The sequence below is a fragment of the Acanthaster planci genome, linkage group LG02 (genome assembly GCF_054643075.1).
Source record: "Acanthaster planci isolate LZ-2023a linkage group LG02, COTS_SCS, whole genome shotgun sequence".
NCBI classification, from domain to species: Eukaryota; Metazoa; Echinodermata; class Asteroidea; order Valvatida; family Acanthasteridae; genus Acanthaster; species Acanthaster planci.
The window spans coordinates 6,286,672-6,306,131 of NC_141778.1; the positions used below are offsets into that span (position 1 = coordinate 6,286,672).

The 19,460-nt window shown below is 40.5% G+C and overlaps 2 protein-coding genes across 9 annotated transcripts in view; one reads left to right on the top strand and one right to left on the bottom strand.

Annotated features, from left to right (window-relative positions):
* Nucleotides 1-264: 264 nt before the first annotated feature.
* On the bottom strand, nucleotides 265-19,275 carry zc2hc1a (zinc finger C2HC-type containing 1A). 6 transcript variants are annotated; one of them, XM_087133826.1, is made up of 8 exons: nucleotides 19,054-19,271; nucleotides 9,366-9,562; nucleotides 8,418-8,553; nucleotides 6,413-6,561; nucleotides 5,517-5,691; nucleotides 4,374-4,488; nucleotides 3,210-3,338; nucleotides 265-1,728 (listed from the first exon to the last, which is right to left on the bottom strand). In XM_087133826.1, the coding sequence occupies exons 1-8, from the start codon at nucleotides 19,106-19,108 to the stop codon at nucleotides 1,539-1,541; spliced, it is 1,146 nt and encodes a 381-aa protein (XP_086989952.1). In that variant the 5' UTR covers nucleotides 19,109-19,271; the 3' UTR covers nucleotides 265-1,538. The 6 variants fall into 6 exon arrangements, with proteins under 6 accessions (XP_086989952.1, XP_022104536.1, XP_086989953.1 ...); XM_022248844.2 differs by having other exon boundaries at nucleotides 5,508-5,691; nucleotides 19,054-19,267; XM_087133827.1 differs by lacking the exon at nucleotides 19,054-19,271 and adding an exon at nucleotides 12,529-12,733.
* Nucleotides 12,828-19,460, top strand: part of mtmr9 (myotubularin related protein 9) — a 49,866-nt gene continuing 43,233 nt past the window's right edge. Inside the window, exons 1-2 of one of the 3 annotated variants that reach the window (XM_022248839.2) lie at nucleotides 12,829-12,976; nucleotides 13,186-13,231. Coding sequence is in view for 1 of the 3 variants with exons in the window: in XM_087133825.1 (XP_086989951.1) it covers nucleotides 15,503-15,560 (58 nt within the window). In the remaining 2 variants the exon portion in view is untranslated. Of the gene's footprint in view, nucleotides 12,977-13,185; nucleotides 13,232-15,487; nucleotides 15,561-19,460 lie in introns of those variants that run through there. The other 2 variants (XM_022248840.2, XM_087133825.1) reach the window with 2 other exon arrangements.

Sequence of the window (19,460 nt, forward strand, 5' to 3'; positions counted from 1 at the left end):
AAATACTTCTGGAAAATGCTGATGTGCAGACAGATACTTAGTCTAATAAGGGGAGTCATTATCAGCGGCATTTTGACAGTAACAAAGATAAAACCTCAAAAGGAAAGTGGGATACAAAATGTGTATTCATTTCTTAGGTGCCACTGAATGCTTCTTGGTTTGAGAAATGGCTAGAAGTTTTGGAGGAGGGGCACTGGAAAGTATTCCCCTCTGAGCAAAAGTTATTTGTTAAGCAGTTTCAATGATGAATACTTCAACAACAAATTCAATACAACTAATTCACAAGTTTTTAACAACTTTATGCAAGCATACCAACAGAATATTTACATTAACCTTATATACATGTACATGCATGGCTATTTACAAAGGGGCATTATGCAAAAACAAATGTTGCATATATGTCTACATGAACTGTGCTGACTTTATTTACACAGTTAAACTTCTGCAGTAACTACATATGTTTAACATACACTGAATTTCACAAGGTTCATTATTTCATTCAAAGACAGTACTGGCTGTTAAAATAACTGGATTGGAATGATAAAAATAAACAGAAAAAAATTTACAGCCTCAGTGCTTCATATACATCAACTCAGAGTGTGAAATCAATTTTCACATTTCACAAAGAAAAACAATTGTGTCCAACAAATTAACATGGAAGTGTATCTATTTAAATGCCCTTCAAAGATTTAACAACATAAAGTACTTCGAAAAAATATGAACCATGCTTCTTTTCTTCACTCATTCAAGTGAGTCTTCAAGGAAGAATGGGCCAACTCTCGTTTGTGTTTATTTATGGTTTAAAACAGTCAAAATAATTTCCAAATCTTAAGATGAGTGCATAATCACTAGCCTTATAAATTTCTAGCTCTACGAATGCTTCATTATTTGAGAAAATGCACAATATTTTTGGGCCTTGTAACTAAATTTAACAGTTGCTGTATTATGCTCAGAAATGGACCCCACCAACCAAAACTGTTGCTTTTCTCATTTAAAAAAGGGAAAAGACCAACAGTTTTGAATCAGTGCTACCACCTTTCTTTGGAGGGGAAAGGGTGAAGATTCTTTCAAAAGTAAAGGCATTTGAAAATTCACTGTGAGAAAAAATATTCATAGTTTCTATCATCCCCGCCCCCCTCCTGCATGGCACATTAAAGTTCTCCCTCTGATCTCGGTCTACTGGAAAGGAACTAAGACCGGATTTAAATGTAACTCAGGTACACGTAGCTGTGTGTCAACAAAGTCCAATGTGTATATAAAACTTAAACATTTAGCATGACCACTGGTGTATTCAGTGCAGATCAGAGGGGCCATTTGTCCCTTCCCCGAAACTTGTATAATCTTTCTGTCCTCAAGTACTTGATCAGAGCCAAGAGTTGGAACAGCAGAAACATGCTCTGACTGGATGGTCGGTTCCTGACTTCAGTCAAGGGGACAAAGGCTGGAAAAGGAGGTTTCCACAAACCTTCCGATAGGTTTTGCAGACTTTCTACTAAATAGCCTGGCAAGTCACAGGAACCATCACTGATTTGACTACTTCAATCCAGAAAGGCCCGCCTGGTACCGCACTCACAGCAGAACTTAGCCTGGGCAACGGGGTACTGAGTGCCACACTCATGGCAAAACTTGGAGGCCCGGCGGCCGTTGACGTTCTCTAGGCTAGGCTTACGCTGGATGGATCCTGAGGAGTACTTGGAGGGCGGAGTAGGGGTCCTCGAATTTGTTGATCTGAAGCACCAAAGAAAGACAATGTTGAAATAAGAAACAGACACACCTGTTTCAGTAATGAGAGGCTACACCGCAATAGTTCAAGGGTTACTGCAATGCATTTTGTACAATGCAAATCTTCAAACTGCACCATGTCTTGATTTTTAAACCTCAATTTTTAACTTTAGTTTCACTATTTTCAATGCATTTTGTTACTTGTTTTGGTTTTTCTGCTAATGGGTACATGTAATTCTATTTTCACGAGCAAAATTGTGATGCTAATGTATACTTGAGGAGACATGGAAACCTCAATCACGTCAATGCTACAATAGCTTGTGCACGAGAAACAGCTGGATTTTTATGTTGCTGGCCTGATATTTCTTTTCTGCGGCGATGCATTTTGTAAGTACATGTCCATTGCAATCAGGGAGCAACCCTTTTTCATAAAATACTATCAGCTGACAATTTGAAGAGAAACACCTATGCACTGGATCATTGGTTCCTTAGCTGATGTCACTGCAACAGTACCTTCAGTTGTCTGGCAGAACATGGACAATTTGGAATGGTTGAAAAGTGCCCTTACCAATGCATTTATCTAATAAGAGGGAGGTCAGATAGTTTTCATACATTGAAAACATAATAAACTGGCAGAAAAAAATGTATCCGAATATAATATTCAGTGGTATACCTATACATGTGTGTCACAACAGACTATGATTAACATTACAAAATAGTTTTTGACGGCTGGGTCATTCCATGAGGCTGGGGCACAATTTGTGATGGTGTCAATTGTTACATGGGTTCCGTAAATATGAACAGCTACATGTGTACATGTACCTGTAGTTCCCTTCATGTGGTTTCCAAATTGACATTGTTATACATATTGCAAGGCTGAATACAGAGGTGTGCGTTATTTTTACAAAGTAATTGACCTACTCCAGAGATCATGACAGGTGGTAAAAGTTGCAAATGTAACAAGGACGCTGTCACAAATTGTGCCCCAACTTCACGGAATGACCCAATTGCAATGTAACAAATTGACAAATAACTTCCTGCAGTATATCTTTTGTTGTGCAGTGCAGTGTACATGAAGCTGTGATTTAGTGCTGCAAGCCAGCAGTTTGCAGCCATTCCATTAATGGTTTCTGTTAACCTACTTGTATTTTGTCCAAATTCAATGCATTGAATGAGGTTCTTCACTTCATTTAGGGCAGTGTAAATTTATGACTCCAATATTCATAACACTTGTTTCTACAGCTACACTTTCAGCAGAGCACTGTTTGAGAAGCACAACCAATTACTCTACAATAAAGATAACCTGACTATCAGTTTGTTAAGCGATGGATGGACAAATAACATGTACAACAGTGACATGGGAAAAATCTGAAAGTACGTTAAATCATTGATCCATGGGTTGCCTGCTTTATTAGGAATTTGCAAGGGAATGGAACGGGTTGCTTTGAGGAAACTTTTGGGCAAGGAACTGGGGGAAGGGAACAAACCTCTGCACTTTGGCTGCTTTCACTCGTTGGTGAGGCAATATGTGATTGGACCCTGCTTTCCGACGACCGTAGCGGTCAGCCGCATCACCGTAGCCATTGTAATCATACTCATCCTCGTCATCGGTGTATCTGACGGATGGTGGAATTGGTTGGGAGCGTATGTATGGAGGATGGGGATAGTGCATGGATAACAGGTGGATGGGTTGTGGATGGCATACAAATGCGCAAGGAATAATGAGTGGATGATTAACATACATGTATAACATGCGTGAATAGCATGTGGATGAGATGGAGGTGGGAGTAACACACGAATGACAAGTGGATGACATGTGGATGTTGTGTTGATTCCAAGTAGACAACACACAGAACATAACATGGCACAGGGGATTCATCAGTGAAAAACCAAAGGAAGCAACAAGTGGATGGTAGCAATTAACCAACATGACACATGAGAACAAGTGCAACCATGGTAAAAGGAAACACAAAGTGTAGATATCAAATCACATGATAAATGGGATGACATGACAAACAAAGAAGGCAAACAAAAATACAGAATAATCAGTCATTCGGCAATCCTTACATTTGTGTGAATTAATTTGCAAAACTTCAATCATTTTCAGCTCTGCTATTTTTCAATGAGAATGTTTTTTATATAAATGTACATGTACATCAAATTCCTTCAAGTTCATACTTGCATTAACCCTGAACAAGCTTGAAAGCATTCTATGGCTGCTCCAATTTCAAATGTATTGTAGATGATTTTCTGTGTTTGTTTTCTTGAAACTGGCATTTCTGGTTTCAAGAACTGCATTTTGATGGTACACGTACATGTATCTCCATGCTTTGGAATACAGTACCTTTTAGTACTGGTAGCATACTGAACTTATGGTCAAAACAGCAACTTGCTGTTTCTGCTCCATGCCATTTGCTGCTCTCAGGCAGACAGACAGAAAGGACACTGCAGTTTCCAATGGAAATGTGAGTGGCTGTCCAAATCAACTGGCACATCAGTGGCAGATGGCCGCAGCCACTACTCAATGGTTTTCATAGGTAGCCGTGTAATTTCAAATTGCAGCCACGACATTTTGGATAGCTGAGCTCTTCTGCTGCCATTGTACAACACAGTAGCATAGCTCATGCACTTAACTAATGACGTCTCCTTACCTCTTCCCACGCACGCTGTCGCCGCTGGAACTGCGGTAGTTATCAGACGACTTCTCTAACCGCCGTTCAAGACTCGCGCTCCGGGCTTTGGATCCGTTGACCGTCCCATACCCACCTGATGAAGAAGAGCAGTGATAGTGTTAGTGATTATAAATACTTAACAAACAAAATTGATGTTGGTTGCCTCAACATACTAGTATTTTGTATGGTTTCCCAATTCAATCACAGGTTAACCAGTAGGTCTATTTACCATGTTTACTGATGACATCATGCTAAATGTACATGTACGTGTACTGTATGTGCGCTTGTTTATGGGAGCCAAGAAGAACTGATGGATTCAAAGCTCTATAATAGGAAAGTGTACATGTACATGTCAACAAGGTTGGACTTCATCAGCAAATACACAATTTAGGCCCATTCAGAATTCTTCAAAAACTCATAACTTCATTTACTGGATGCTCACACCCACACGAATAACTGTCTGGTGGCTACTCTAATCTCACAGGCAACCTCCATTGACATCCGAGTATTACAGCCAGGCCTGCCACCCAGTAAAAAGAGCCCAGATTGTGTGGTGTTGCATAATTTCCTTTGTTCCCAAAATTGGCCCAGTGCATTGCTGAATGGCAGTGGTGTCTTTTCAAATGCGGCCAGATTAGCGTGCAGCAATACTGTATCGCTCATCGCTGGAGTGCTGGAGCTTTTTTGCCCCCACTGATAATCAGCAAGATCTGAATGCCGCAAACAGTGGTATACTGCTTCAAAACAGTGACGGATTACCTCCGCTTATGCCAGCTGAAAAGGATGACAATTCCCAGCAGCTCGGTCTTTTGTTACAAGGCCCAGCTCCTTTGTCCAATTTTGGGCACCCCGGCTATGCGTACAAACCCAACGTACCCGGTACCGGGAACCCTGGCACCAAGTGGTTAAGAGTGTGTTTTGGTGAGGCGGCAGAGCACTGCTCCCATACTTTGAAACTCAAAAAACCTGACAGACAAAGACCAATGTTTTGTTTTTGCTGACAGTAAACATGACTATAGCCACTTCATGGCGACCTCTTGTAGTTGCACTGTCCTGTGAACTGCATGTATTACCAGTTACAACACAACTGACTATCAGGATTAAATTTCTCACCTGACTGACCTGGTTTCGTTCTCCCTCGGCCAGATGAGGTTTTCTCATTCACGCTCATGTTACTGTACTGGTCCTCCAAATGTTGCATGTTGGATCCGGACCCCGTCCGCCCTGTCCTCAAGGCTGGGCCGGCCTTTGGAGGGACAATCTGTCGCTTCTTGCTCCCTGGCAAAGGCGGTTTGTACTGTGCAGATTGGATGAAGAAATGCACAATGACAATCCTGGTTGAAGACTGGCCTATGACCCACACATGCTTTTGACACTGCATTTATCTTTTCCCTCGAGTTCCAATCTCTACTCAATTTTGAGAAACTTTTTAATGCACCTTTTACAATATGAGCTCTGTCAATTAACCTTAACTGCCAAGGCATTCTTGCTGGGAAATTTTCTGAATAAAACAACATTATTCAAGGTTCAGGAAACCAATGGCATATTGTCAAAGTTAATGGCTGCTTGGAAGTACCCGTACACTTAAGTCATGTAAGTACCTTCCCATTGACATTGACAATGAAAATGTAAATACCACTGACACCATTTCCGATTTGTAAGACTTTTAGGAGCCTGTCCAAAGGGTCACAGACATCATTCCAGCACTATTGATCAGTTGAACTTATTACGGAACAAGTTGACCATGGAGAACATAGACATGTTGCATCCTGAGGTACATGTGCATTCGTGGATTTTCACAAAGGTATCCTCTAACCATATGGCTACACCCACAGGGTGACTGACTGTAGTTTAGTTGCATCAATGTTTGCAATTTTGATCTTGGGTTTAAAGAAAAAGTACCCCGCACTTGTACATGTAAATAGAAATTTTCTTCCACTTTAAACTGAGAATACTTTTTAGGAGTTGGGATACAAAAAGTACTAAGTTCTCTCACTGAATGTTGTCTTAGTTTGTACCTGTGTCCTTATGGCCATTTTCTCCTTTTCAGCTGCTGTTTTGTTGCTGGTAGTTCCTATCCGTTTATTCTTTTCTTTACACCATGGTATGTGCCTCTCTGCTGCAGATTCATTGAAGTTTCTCTGGCATGTTGGACATTGCACGTAATCTGCGGGCATGATTTAAACTCTGGTCACTTCATTTCTGCCATGCCTGAAATTCCGAATTTCCTACTCTCAAACATCTGCTTTGAGCATAAGCAGTGTGTCTGCCAAAAACAAGGCACAAGCAAACATTGTCCGTGGTTTTAAGGACGACACCCTTGGCTTGATGATGCCTATCGTTCCATCTTATTTGCTTTTGGTGACTGTACACTGTATGTTCCAGTACACACAAAACTCAAAAATGGGCTTGCACCACTTTCCAGAAAAAAAAGTTACTCCACAGCATGCTTCAGTGTAAAATCTATCAGTAACCCCTTTGAAATCAAATGGTACATGTAAAATGCATGTTTTTATGATAGGTCTGGTGATCAGACTAGGAAGTGGCACCAACTCAGTCTTGAGGGCTTTTATTTTCTTTATACTGTTTAGTATTTACAAATGTACATGTACTTGCACCATTTCTGGGACACACTGTTAGTAAACTTTATTTTATAACTTTGAACAAGCCAGCCCGTTACCCACTAGACTCGTTTTTGTGTCAAAGCTTCACAATACACTGGGGAGTCCAACTCACACAATGGTGGAGCAATAGGTCCAAATACATGTACATATGATGTCACATTTTGCATGTACATGTACACTTTCCTGTAGAGCTTTAAATCTGTCGTCACCACTTGGCTCACATAAGAGAATGCACATCAGCAGGTGCACCTGCTCACACTCCTTCAGGGCTACAGCTTGTTTTCTTTCAGTTCAGTGGTTAGGTTTGCCTACACACAGGTACAAGTACCGTAAATGGTGGAAGCACCCAAATAAACCAGAGCAGACTATTCGTATTTCCTCAAGTCAACGTGAGGAGCAAATTTGACATTTCAAATGGCAAAGTTATTTGTGAACAGAAAGTGTAAGTATCTGATGTCTTGCCAGTCGCAACATGCGTTGCGTGTATTGGGCAGCGTGTGTGGCCGTGCTGATGCGGCCAATCTGACACGCACAAGCTGGTTGTCCCGAATGACCTTTGCCACACTTCATTTTGTGCACAGGCTGTTGGACTTCTGAACTGGCTCTTTCCAGCTGAAGAGGAATTGTGGACCACCGATGCAATGATCTTCATAGGCCGGTTAACATTTCAGGGGAACAGAAGAGCCAAGTGAATTTGACGTCTCGAAATGCTCGAGCTGAAATGTGTTCAACTTTTGCAAATTTCGCAGCACAAATATTTTACCTGAAGTACAATTTTGCATTCATGTTAACTTTCATGGCAAGTACCGGTACATGTATGAATGTATGTAGTTTCTTTTTTACAGTCATTTGCAAAAGTTTAAGACCACCTTGAACTTTATTGATATTTCTGTCACTGGGCCTGCATTACATTGTCTCACCGAATGATTACTTAACATGATTTTTACGATGGTGCATAACATCGGTGTAGTGCTATATACCCATTTGAATGAATTTTTTTGCAAAGGCAGGTCTTGTGTGACATTTTGCCTGCAAGGCAGCATGGGTAAAAAAAAGCCAGTCTAAGCAATCAGAAATCAGGGAGGGCACACTGAATATTAGACTGTTAACAGTCAAATCATGGAAATGTAGTCAAAAATGTTCAACCAATGTACCAAGGTTACACACTGAAAATAAACATACGTGTACATGTAAGTTGCCATGATTGATTGGTTTAAGTTTGGTTTTCTTTCAGGTTAATGCATTTTCTATGGGTGGTCCTAAACTTTTGCAAATGACTGTTGTAGCACACACAGGCTGCTGCTGGCTCTCTTGGTGGCAATACAGTGCACATGGTGCAGGTAAGAGCCATGCTTTCTCTACCCACCTCTGCCGCTGGGGCTGAGTCTCGACAACCTACCTGGGTTGACCTTTGACTGTGAGGGAGGTGGGGGTAGGGGTGCCCCTGTCTTCATTGCATGAGTGACCCCTCTCGCTGCCCGCAGCGTGGACACTAGTTCTTCATGCTTGTTGCGCCAGTTTGCTGTCGCTCTTTTCTATAAGGTACAAGAATTATGTTTAGAAATGTGCATGTTACAGCCATGCATATGCATACACATATTAAATGATATTTCAGTTTACCAATCATCGCAAACATTTGAACAGATCCCCAATTTGAAATCTTGAAGTTGTGCTTTTCCAATCCAATTTGAACTTTCATAGCAGCAACATCTACATGAATCAAACTCTTTTATCTACAAAGCATGAGAAGCAACTCTGGACTTTAATATACCGGTACATGTACCGGGTATCTCGGGCAGTTTGTTTCAACAGTTTATTTGGAATCCATACGCACTATTCACAGCTTGTACTGGTACATGTGTACATGTACCTTGATGTTTCTTACATGTATGTGCTACGGTACAAGTCAAAGATCTGCATATGTACATGTACATGTAGCTCAATCCCGTAGAATGCAACAGACTGACTGAAAAGTTTGCTAAACATTTAAACACTACATGGCAGTTTCACGGAATACCGGTATTTCCAAAATACACTTGTACTGTAGATTCCCCCCATCAGCTTGTGTATTGGTACAATGTACACAAATGTACATGTGCTAATGCTCATGGGCTTTACCATACCAGAAAGCAGGCAAAAAGGAAAAGGTTTCGGGGGAGGGGTTCATGGAAGGGGTGAATTACATGTACATCCCCTTCAATTTCCGTTTTCTTTTGTGGCTTCTTTTCCTTTTTCTTTAAAAGATTTTTCCCCAGAGAGGCAAGATACAATTCCTTTCAACACCCACAAGGATGCTTGTGATGTCACATACTTGCAAGCAGCCCATTCTGAGCTTTGAGTGTCTTACCGCCTTCTCAAGTTTTTTGGGATCAGCCTTGGGCGCAGTCTTGATGTCCGTGCCCGCCGCACGCTGTTTGAAGGAGTCAAAAGGTTTCCTCTGCTTGACAGCATTCTTCTCACAGATCTTGATATGTCGCTGTAAGGTCTGTTCAATGAAGGACCGGCCGCAGATGTCGCAAGGGAAGACCGGCGGTGGTGTTCCAACTGAGAAGGGAAGAAAAATTTCAGGAAAAATATCAGTAAACAAAATTAAACAACGTTAATTCAAGCTACCCAAGTAAGTCGGCAAGTGAAAAGGAGATGACGGGATCGGATAGGGTGAGTCTTGGGAAAGGAAAATCACCACTACTGCAAGAATTGCCTTGCCTTGGCAGCCAGAAGGATAAAGGAAAGCTGGAAGACAAAAATCAGCACGGAGGAAAAGTGGAATCAAGCTGGATGGCCGTCATGGTATGCCACAAGCTAAACACCTTACTCACTGAAAACAGTGTAAGTATTGGTGCAAGGTGTTTCTTATGTACAATGTAACTAATCAAAAGTTTGCCCCGAATCATGAGGTACATGTACAGTACATGTATAGCAACAGTGTCTTTGGTATGGAGAATTCAAATTGTTATGTTCACCTGAATTGAAAGGACTCAGTGTACCGGTACCAGATTTTATTCCAAATTAACTCGCAAGCATGGCAAAAGGCTTGTCGTAATGTGAGTAACTTAATAAAGTGCAATGTACATTTACATGTACATGTATCAACGTACAGGTACATGTCCGTACATGCCCAGGTTACACTGCGTACATGTACCATGGAGGTACCAATGTTGTTTACCTCCATGCATGAACATGTAAAAGTGGATCACACCCATAAAGCATTCTCCCTTTTATTATGATAACCTTGCACAGTATTGGCAATTTTAAAGCAATATTGCTGAGTCAGTCTGCGGTCCACTCACAATGTCTAGGAACTTGTTACTGTCAACAAGGTGATTTGGCTTGGCTTCACAAAAACGTACATGTAGAGTAACAATGTGTATATAGGCCTATGTACATGTACATGTACAATGTACAGTAAGTACAGTACTTGTATCAAATTCGTATGTACCAGTAGGCCAAGTTTCACACAGGCAGACAGAACTGCATGTACTGTACATGTACATGTACATGTACATGTAGGTCACGTCATCAGCAAGTAGAGGCAGTGTCACATGAAGTCAAAATTTCAAAAGTGGAATTTTTGTCTCAGTTAAAATCATATTGTTTTATCAATAAAAAATATGAAAGGAATCAGGACCGATTTTCTTAGCTTAACATACAGTACTGTGGTACATACATGTACATCTACGTGTATACAAGTACATTTATTAATTGTGTTTACTGTAAGATAATCATTTAAAACAAATATTTCAGAGTTTTCCTCTTTCTAAAATGTTTCAGAGCCATGAATCCGTGAATCACAGAAACAAAAGTGAAATTATACATCCTGCCATTGAACTTGGGGTCGATTTAAAATATGAGCTTATTAAAAAGATGACCCTTTCTTGTTGGAAAAAAATTTACAACTACCTGTTGACCTGGAGATCAAACTGTTGTCACATGCCTCCCTCATGAATGACAGTCACTGAGACTAACTGATTACACCTTGTGTTCGTCCTGCTCTGAAGGAGTAGTCAATACTTACCAGCTACATGTACATGTGTACAGTATGTGCAGGTATTTCAATGCACGTACATGTAATGTCTGACCAGATAATGGTAAACTGTACACCTTGTACCACAGACTACATGTACGTTTTGTATGTGTATGATGTACCTGTACGTCTGTGCCTGTCATTTGTGAATGTTGGTCAAGTCGTCCCTGAGTCATGTCGTCCCCGGGTCAAATCGTCCCCAAGTCAACTCGTTCTGAGTCAACTCGTCCCCTAGTCAAATCGTCCCCCGTATAAATAATTCAATTATAATTTTACTGCGGCCATTTGTTTGGGGGGGATTTATTTTCTTTATTACTCCTCATATTTTTACTGCGGTAATTAATTTTGGGGGGGGGCAGATAATTTATTTCTTAACTTTATTACTTATCAAGTTTTTCCTGCGGCAACTTTGGGGGGGATAATTTATTTTCTTTTTTACTTTAATATCAAGTTTTAACTGCGGTAATTTTGTCACACGCCCGATGCTGCCAGTGCTCACACTGATCGCACTGGAAGGCCTGCTTGCATACAGTTCTAAGAATAGAGGGTGAAAATGAGCCCTTGAGAAATTTGGAAGAAAAGTATAATGCGTCCCAGCGCAGAGCGTCCCCGGCTCAGTTGTCGGCCCGTACGCCACATCTAAAGCTGCTGTGAAACACCACCTTCGTCGGTGAAACCTCAAAAGGGTAGCCGTACGTATTGAGCCTTGCTGCTTGGACAAAGGCTGCGGCTGACTTGGAGTGCTCACACACACCACTGATATGGAGCCCCAATTAGGCGCATACCCTAAACGATCTATCAATAAGCAACAATTACTTGTATAAGTAACTTCATTTTACAATGAGCTTTATTACAAAATATAACTTCAATACAATCCTACAAGATTTCCTTCACTTTACACTCTTAAAACAACCCAGTCAAAATGTTAACTGGTTTTCTTACATGTACATGTACTTCCTAGTAATTCAAAATAACTAAAATTCATTTCCGCATTACTGATTTCAGAAAAATATTCAAATAAACTGGAAATGACTACTGGAAGATTTGAAATTTAAAGATGATCAATTTGCTTTAGCATTTCAAAGAATAGGCCTATGGGCTGTTACATTGGCCTATGCATTGGCACACACCAGGAATCGCCCTTCTAATAATATTATGTGGCACGTCTTGGTCACCGTAGATTTCAAAAGCCGCCAGCTACTGCATGTACATGTAGCTGCATAGAACGAATGAAAATTGTAAGAACTAGTGGGGTGCGACTTACCGGGGACGATTTGACTTGGGGACAATTTGACCCGGGACGACTTGACCAGGGTTACAATTTAAGGGGACGACTTGACCCGTTTCCTCACTGCATCATGCATGTCTCCCACTTGACGTGGTTAACCTGGCTTAACATGTTTAACGAACAAAATTGAAATGGACTTAAACATGTACATGTAAAAACGGCTGGCCGTATTCCAAAAAAAGTAACCTAGTTACCTACCTCTTTCGGGTATATCGAATTCATCCATCTCAGAACTTGCCTACCAATGGCAAATTAAAATGTACTACTGCACTGAATTCCTACAGCTATTGGCAGTGGCAGGCCTAATCTCCGCACAGTATATACAATCTGACGATCAGCAGGAATGCTGTTTGCAAGCACCGAGCAACAAGAAGAATCCAACAAACTGTCAATGACGATTCACTGCAATATCAAAGGAGGGCGCTCTCCAACTAGTCTCTCCGTCTGGTACCTAACGGTAACGTAGTGTTAATTATTGTGGTAAATCTGAAACGTAAGGCGTATGGATCAATCTAAATTAATTTTCGGCAGAAAATTCACTCCCCGTAACACTACAGCGCCAGGGAAAGAAACGAAATATCACAAAAAAAAATTAATGTGCAGCGTTTATTCCTTGAAAAGAAGTATTTTTCTTTCAGGCGTTAAGGTAAGTATATGTCTGTGGTATATTTTCTGCTCATTTGCAATCATGACAATGTATTACATGTCATGTTTGTATGATCGTCATGACGTGAACATGGTGAATTGCATGACACTGCATGCCAAAATTGGCATGCCATGTGCGCATGCGTATGCCCTGGGCCCCTACTTCTGCACCTGCATCATGTATCTTATTTGGCCCTTTTGTTTACACAGGGTTGGTGACACAGGTGTTTTTTACCCCAGCCTTTAAAGTAAATTGGTGAGTGTTGACAAAAATTCTACTGCCATGGTACTTGGTAGGCCTACTTGAGTACTTCTCAATCAAAGTTTCCCATCCCTCGAGAGCAGTTGTGAGGTCATGGACATGATCAGGTCGGGGATCAAACCACAAACGAATGACAATGCCAGACTATGCATGTGCCGCTCATGTGTGCAATGATGATGTAATTTTTGAGCTATTTTTAGATCACGGTCTGCAGATAACATTAATCTCTTTATCGGCCAGAAACTTCAAAACAAATTCCTCTGATCGATCAACTTTACAGGAAACATGCTACCCAAGATCTAAATGAAATTTTACTTTCATTTGGTATCTATAAAAGCGGATCAAGGAGAATTTTTGGTAAAATCTTGCACTGGATGTGTCGAATTCGGTGGGCAGGCAAGTCCAACTCTGCTGATGAAACCTTTACGCGAAAAAAATGAAGCTTTGCCGAAATTTACTTTATGCATGAAAATGTCGCCAATATAAATCTGCATCGATTCAACGTGGCAGATTTTATGTTTACTGTGGCGATTTTCCAAAATAGCGATCGAAAACAACTTTGCCATAGACTCCAATGGTAATGGCAACGGTGGCCATGTTGGCTGCCGACATTTCAAATCTTGTTTTTTTTTCCAAAATCGCACGGGAAAATTACATCATTATCACGTGACCTGATGAAAATGACGTCATTACCGCTTAAACTACAATGTAGCGACATAAGCAGAAACTAGGGACGTTGCTAGATTGTGGTTTGGTCCCCGACCTGATGATGGAGGAAGGGCCTAGGAGGATGGGTTACTCTGTGTCTATTTTTTATTGCAGTAGTTACCACATTTCCCGATCGAAGTGAAAATTGCTTGTTCACATTTCCCGATTGAAATGAAGATTGCTTGCTCACCTTCTATTAAATTATCCAATTAATGCAAAATCGCAATTTTGTAACATTTTAACATTTGGTCGGGCAAAGCTGTGACCATATCGAAACTGTATACTGAACATTACGCTGCTCAGGAAACAGTCATGAGCGTGCATGTGCCAACACAGCATGCTTTCTGTGAATGGTCCGCTAGGCTGGCGCGCCGCGACATCGTCAACAGGACATCAACATATAGTTCAAATGGCAAGATGATGTCTTTGAGCTCATCGACAAGAGCGTTTCTGACTTGAAGGGGAAATTTCTCTTTTCTTCCTATATGCGAGTGAACCATATTATCATCATTGGAATCTTTGATTCTCACTAAATCCATAGATGGGCATATTTGACATTTTAAGGACAGTTTGAGTGGTGAAATCAGAGGATTTTGACTCTTGATACGAGCCAGTTAGAGTGAAATGAAGTAATGAAAGCAAAAGTATTGGAAATGTATATGGAAGGGTACTTGGAACCTACTATCACCTGACCATGTCCAAATGTTAAAAAAAGGCAATTTGTACATGTAGGGTCCAAGTTATTTGGTATTTAGACTACTCATCTTCCTGAATTATCCTGTCCTTGGATCTTGCTGTTGTTTAACTTTTACTTTTTACCTTGATTTAGAAGATTCGTTCGTACCGCAATTTATTTTCCTCTAGGAGGGCTCAGAAAATCTCTGATAGTCTGTGCGCATCGTATGCAAACAGAAGTGGAGTCTTTTTTATCCCATTATCGAGAAATGACTTCTATGAAGGCCTCTAAAGCCCTGTGTTTATGAATAAACAAAGATGTTGCTTTTAAAGGAAACAAATGAGCCTCACTTTGTGAGAAATGTTCCACTTCACTTGTATTTGACTCCATGTTCAGTCTTCTGCTTAAACATTTTAAACTTAAATGTACCCTTCACTGAGAGAACGAGATGGGAATACTTGCACTACATCACTCCAGCTAAGGCGTAATTAAAGAATTTTGTTTGCTTCAGTCCTACCGGTAAATCACAGCTTTGACATCTGTCTTTTATCGCACGAGTAGCCTGTAGCTGTGTGACTGGCCTGATACCAGCAGGACACGCAGCCTGTACATGTATATGTAAGGCTGTAACAGGTAAAACATCCCCCACCTCCGAAAATGAACAAACCAACATGCAAAACTTGATTGGTCCTCGGTCTGCATCTTCCACACCACATGTACAAGATAGCAGCCTAGGGTTTTAATACTACAGGTGCTTGTGACTGACTTTTGGGGAGAAAAATCAGGAGCTCTTTGCTCACCATCTTCTCATACCATTTCTCCCCACAATAACGATCCAAACACACCGTGGACTCTTTGGTAATGTGCATCACACACTGCGCATGCATCTGGTTGATGGACGACCATCGTTCTTTGGCAAGATCGTTTTGGGGGGCAGGGGTATGGAATCTTGTTTTCTTTGCACAACCACGCTATGTGTTTCTTTGGCATATTTGGATTGTATGTGAATGGTGGGCATGTGCTGTAATGCTGTGAAGGAAAGGGATATTCCTGCATGTTCATCCACAGACTTGGAATTGTCACAAGAATACATTTTTTGTTCATGCAAGCAGACTTAGAACCTGTTTAAAGTCACACAAGACAGTCGTTAGTGGTTAATCAGGGTTATATACCGGTAAGTGCTTTCCAGGATTTTTGTTCAGACTGTAGTAAAATAATGTTAGACACGAAAACTGTCGTGAAGAAGCCTCAATAAAAGGGTTTGGCTACTGTAGAATTTCATTTTTGTTGAATCGGGTTATTCAAACTTAATGATCCAGCACCATCATACTCACTGTAAGTACATGTACATGTACGTACCCATAACTCAAGTTCAGCTGCATGTACATGTACATACTGCTGAACTATTCCTGTGTATATGTATGCATTTTTTGTCAGTCTGAAAAGTCTTTAAAACTAAGCTTTTTCATGTTTTTATTGCCTTTTTTGTCCATTACTTATGGCAGTGCAAACTTCATGAAGAGCACCACTTATTGTCTTATACACGTGTGCATGTCCTGGTACATGTACACATGGTACATGGACATGTACCGTCAAGGTTAAACAGTGCTAGTATTTAAAGATGATTGGTTTCTGAAAAACTTGCATGTACAGTGTACATACATGTACATGTTTGTAGGCTGCTACCCTTCTCCCACCTCCAATCCCCTGAGCTCCTATCCCTGCCCCTCCCCACATGTACACTTGTACATTTTGTACCAGTAGATTCGTGAAATTGCCCCCTCCCTACCAAAATGGGTGATCTCTACTGGTACATGTACCGCAACATATTAGAAGTAGTGAGACTGAAACAATTTTTTAAGGCGTTTTGAAGTTACAACTACCGATAAGGCCTATGACATGAATTGCAGTGTTCTGTACGAACGCCATCTGTACCGCATCTGTACATGTACATCATCAATACCGCCCTCTTTGGGTTTTCAGTGCCAGTCATGCATTTGTTCAGCATATTCAGGCATGGTTTATCTGAACATAGACCCACGAAGGATTAAGGAACATGATTTGAAGGAGGCTTGCTGATGATTTTAGTTATCAAATTGGAAGTAAAAAAGATTGAAATTCATGGTGTTTCTTTTTCTTACGACCACTGCTGGACTTTTATGAGTTAAGCAACATGAAAATCAATGAAATCTCATTCCAAGGTACCCCTCAGTCATTTAATTTCCACTGAAGAACCTTTAATTTAAAAAGAAAAATTTCTAAAGTAAGTTGCGTAACACCACTCACCGTACATGTACATGTATATACTTATGTATTTCATTTAAATATTAAGTACCGGTACATGTACATGTACTCATTAAGTACCCATGTATGGGTACATGTACTGTACCAGTATTGTACATGTACATGTACCTTAATATACAGGTATTCAAATGACATACGTACATGTACATGTATACATACCGTACCTGTACATACCGTGTAGTCATTATTTAAACATTTTTCAAAGATCAGTTTACATTTATATTGTCTCCTTGGTATTGATTGCAGTAATCGAGAACTTACATGTACATGTACGTGTATGTACCAGTACATGTATTTTATAAACCCAATTTTGAATACCATTACACGTGTGCATGTACATCATGCACTGTAAACATGGTAAATAATAATGCATTGGGCCACTAATGTACATGTACATGGTCAGCATAAAGTGCACTGGTATGTAGTACTGTACACATGTACATGTATGTACATGTACATGTATGTATGGTGCTGCATGTACATGTACATGTACCATGGAGGAAGGAACACGTACCTGCATATGTATTTAGACAATAAATTACCAAAATGTTCTCAGGGTGGCCAATTACAATGTAACTCTTGGCCCTTTCTCTGTAGTTTCAGTGAGCAAACTTTGGTGTCAAAATTTCAATAGAAAATCCATATTTTGAACAGTGCTTTCCCCGCTGGACATCACAGCAAACAGCGCCCTCAGTCATCTGGAAGCATGTTACACTTTACCAAACATTGATTAAGATCCAAAGGGGTGTCAAATAGTTTTCACACAAATATCCTTTAATTGTGCAGAATGTTTGAAAATAAATTATGTAGTGCTTCAATTGTGAATATGGTACAAGTATACATGTACATGTACATTAGTACCGGTACATTGTAGGCCTATTGCACTGCATTTTCAGTTCAGTTTTACATGTTGTTCAGTGTTTGTTCGTGGATTCTCAAAAGAATGGAAATACGTAATACATTGGAACACAGTGTATTACATGTACCGGTACGTACAGAAACCTACATGGAACTCCTCCATGATAAAACCAACCAAGGAAGTAATTGATACGTGTAGTACGGTACATGTACATGTGCATGCATGGGTACCCGGTACATGTACATGTCCATGTACCTAGTATGTCTGTGCCTTTGCATGCAAACATGGAATAATCACGCTGCTCCCAAAGGGAACTCTGCACTAGAAAGCTTAGAAATTAGTCCTGAGTTTGCCATGGCAACGATTGCTCGGAGATCGTGATTAAGACAGTGTAATTTAATATGTTTGCCGGGCCTGCATTCTTTGTCTGAGAATACACATAATCAGCTTGGATTTTTAGGTCCTTCAGGAAAAAAAGTGCAATGTCTTTCTTCCTTTAGGCAAAATGGATTGCATTCAGTACGAAACCCACACTAGCAGTACACCCATTACGCGCATTGAATGTTAACCACACAGTTTGTACGGTGTGTACATGTACAGTGTATCATCGTTTAGCGGTACCTGTACCAATGCAGTAGCAGGGCACTCTCAATATCATGTTTGTAATATTTGCACTGTTTCACATGCATGTACTGTATACATGTACCGGTATATTTGTATCAATTGATGTGTACATGTACGTACATGTGCCAGTACACATCTAAAATAGTCTCTCTTTGGCAAAACTGTACATACAAACTACATGCCTTGTAAAAGTTTACAGTTGTATATTGCACTGTGCATACTGTACGTGTACAATGTACCTTTAACAGACTTACAGTTTTTGTGTTTTGGTTTTTCTTTTTTTTTTTTTTTTGTTTAATTTTTCCCACATCTCTCATGTCAGAGAATTACGGTACATGTACAGTGCTGCACATGCCGTGCAGAACAGAACAGCCTTAAATACAGAGCACATGTACGTGTACATGTACTGGTACGTGTACGTGTATGCACCGTACCGTATGTCCACGAACTGTGCCTGTGTGACCCTACATGTCTACATGTACTGTACATATTGTAGGGTTACTTGTACATCATTCTGAAACTTAACAATCTACCATGTACATCATGCTACATTACATACAAATGTTCGTATGCATTTTCATAAACTGGTACAGCTGATGAGTACACGAAGAGTAATCACAATTTTCCCTATCATTGATTACATACCAGTACCATCCTGATGGTTCTCTGTAATCCAGGGTCCCAGTGTAAACTGTAGCATATATACATGTATGCAGGGGACACGAACCGAACAGGTGAAGAGTAATGTCCATCTGGTGTGGTAGGATCGTCATCTAGACTAGCCATGCTATCGGTATAGTATTGACTTGTACATGTACACATTGTACCAACTATGGTACAGTACCGGGTACCATGACTGCTGGTTTATACATGTACACTTTTGGACTGAAAAAAACTGCTCCCAGGTTCCTTGAAGTACGTTTCAGGAAGGCCTAGTTAGCAGTGAGGAAATCCACCACTTCCCTGGCAGTGTTGTGCAGTGTAGTAGCCATCATCATTGGCAATAATTGCAACACACTGGAGCTGATTGGGCCACCAACTTACCAGCACTC

Excerpts from the sequence above, each read along its gene's own strand:
- zc2hc1a (XM_022248844.2), bottom strand. The coding sequence starts at position 19,108 with ATGCTACAGTTTACACTGGGACCCTGGATTACAGAGAACCATCAGGAT. Across the intron at positions 4,489-5,507 it reads AACGAAACCAGGTCAGTCAG|GTGGGTATGGGACGGTCAAC; the intron begins GTGAGAAATTTA and ends CTTCTTCATCAG. Across the intron at positions 1,729-3,209 it reads AAAGCAGCCAAAGTGCAGAG|ATCAACAAATTCGAGGACCC; the intron begins GTTTGTTCCCTT and ends TTGGTGCTTCAG.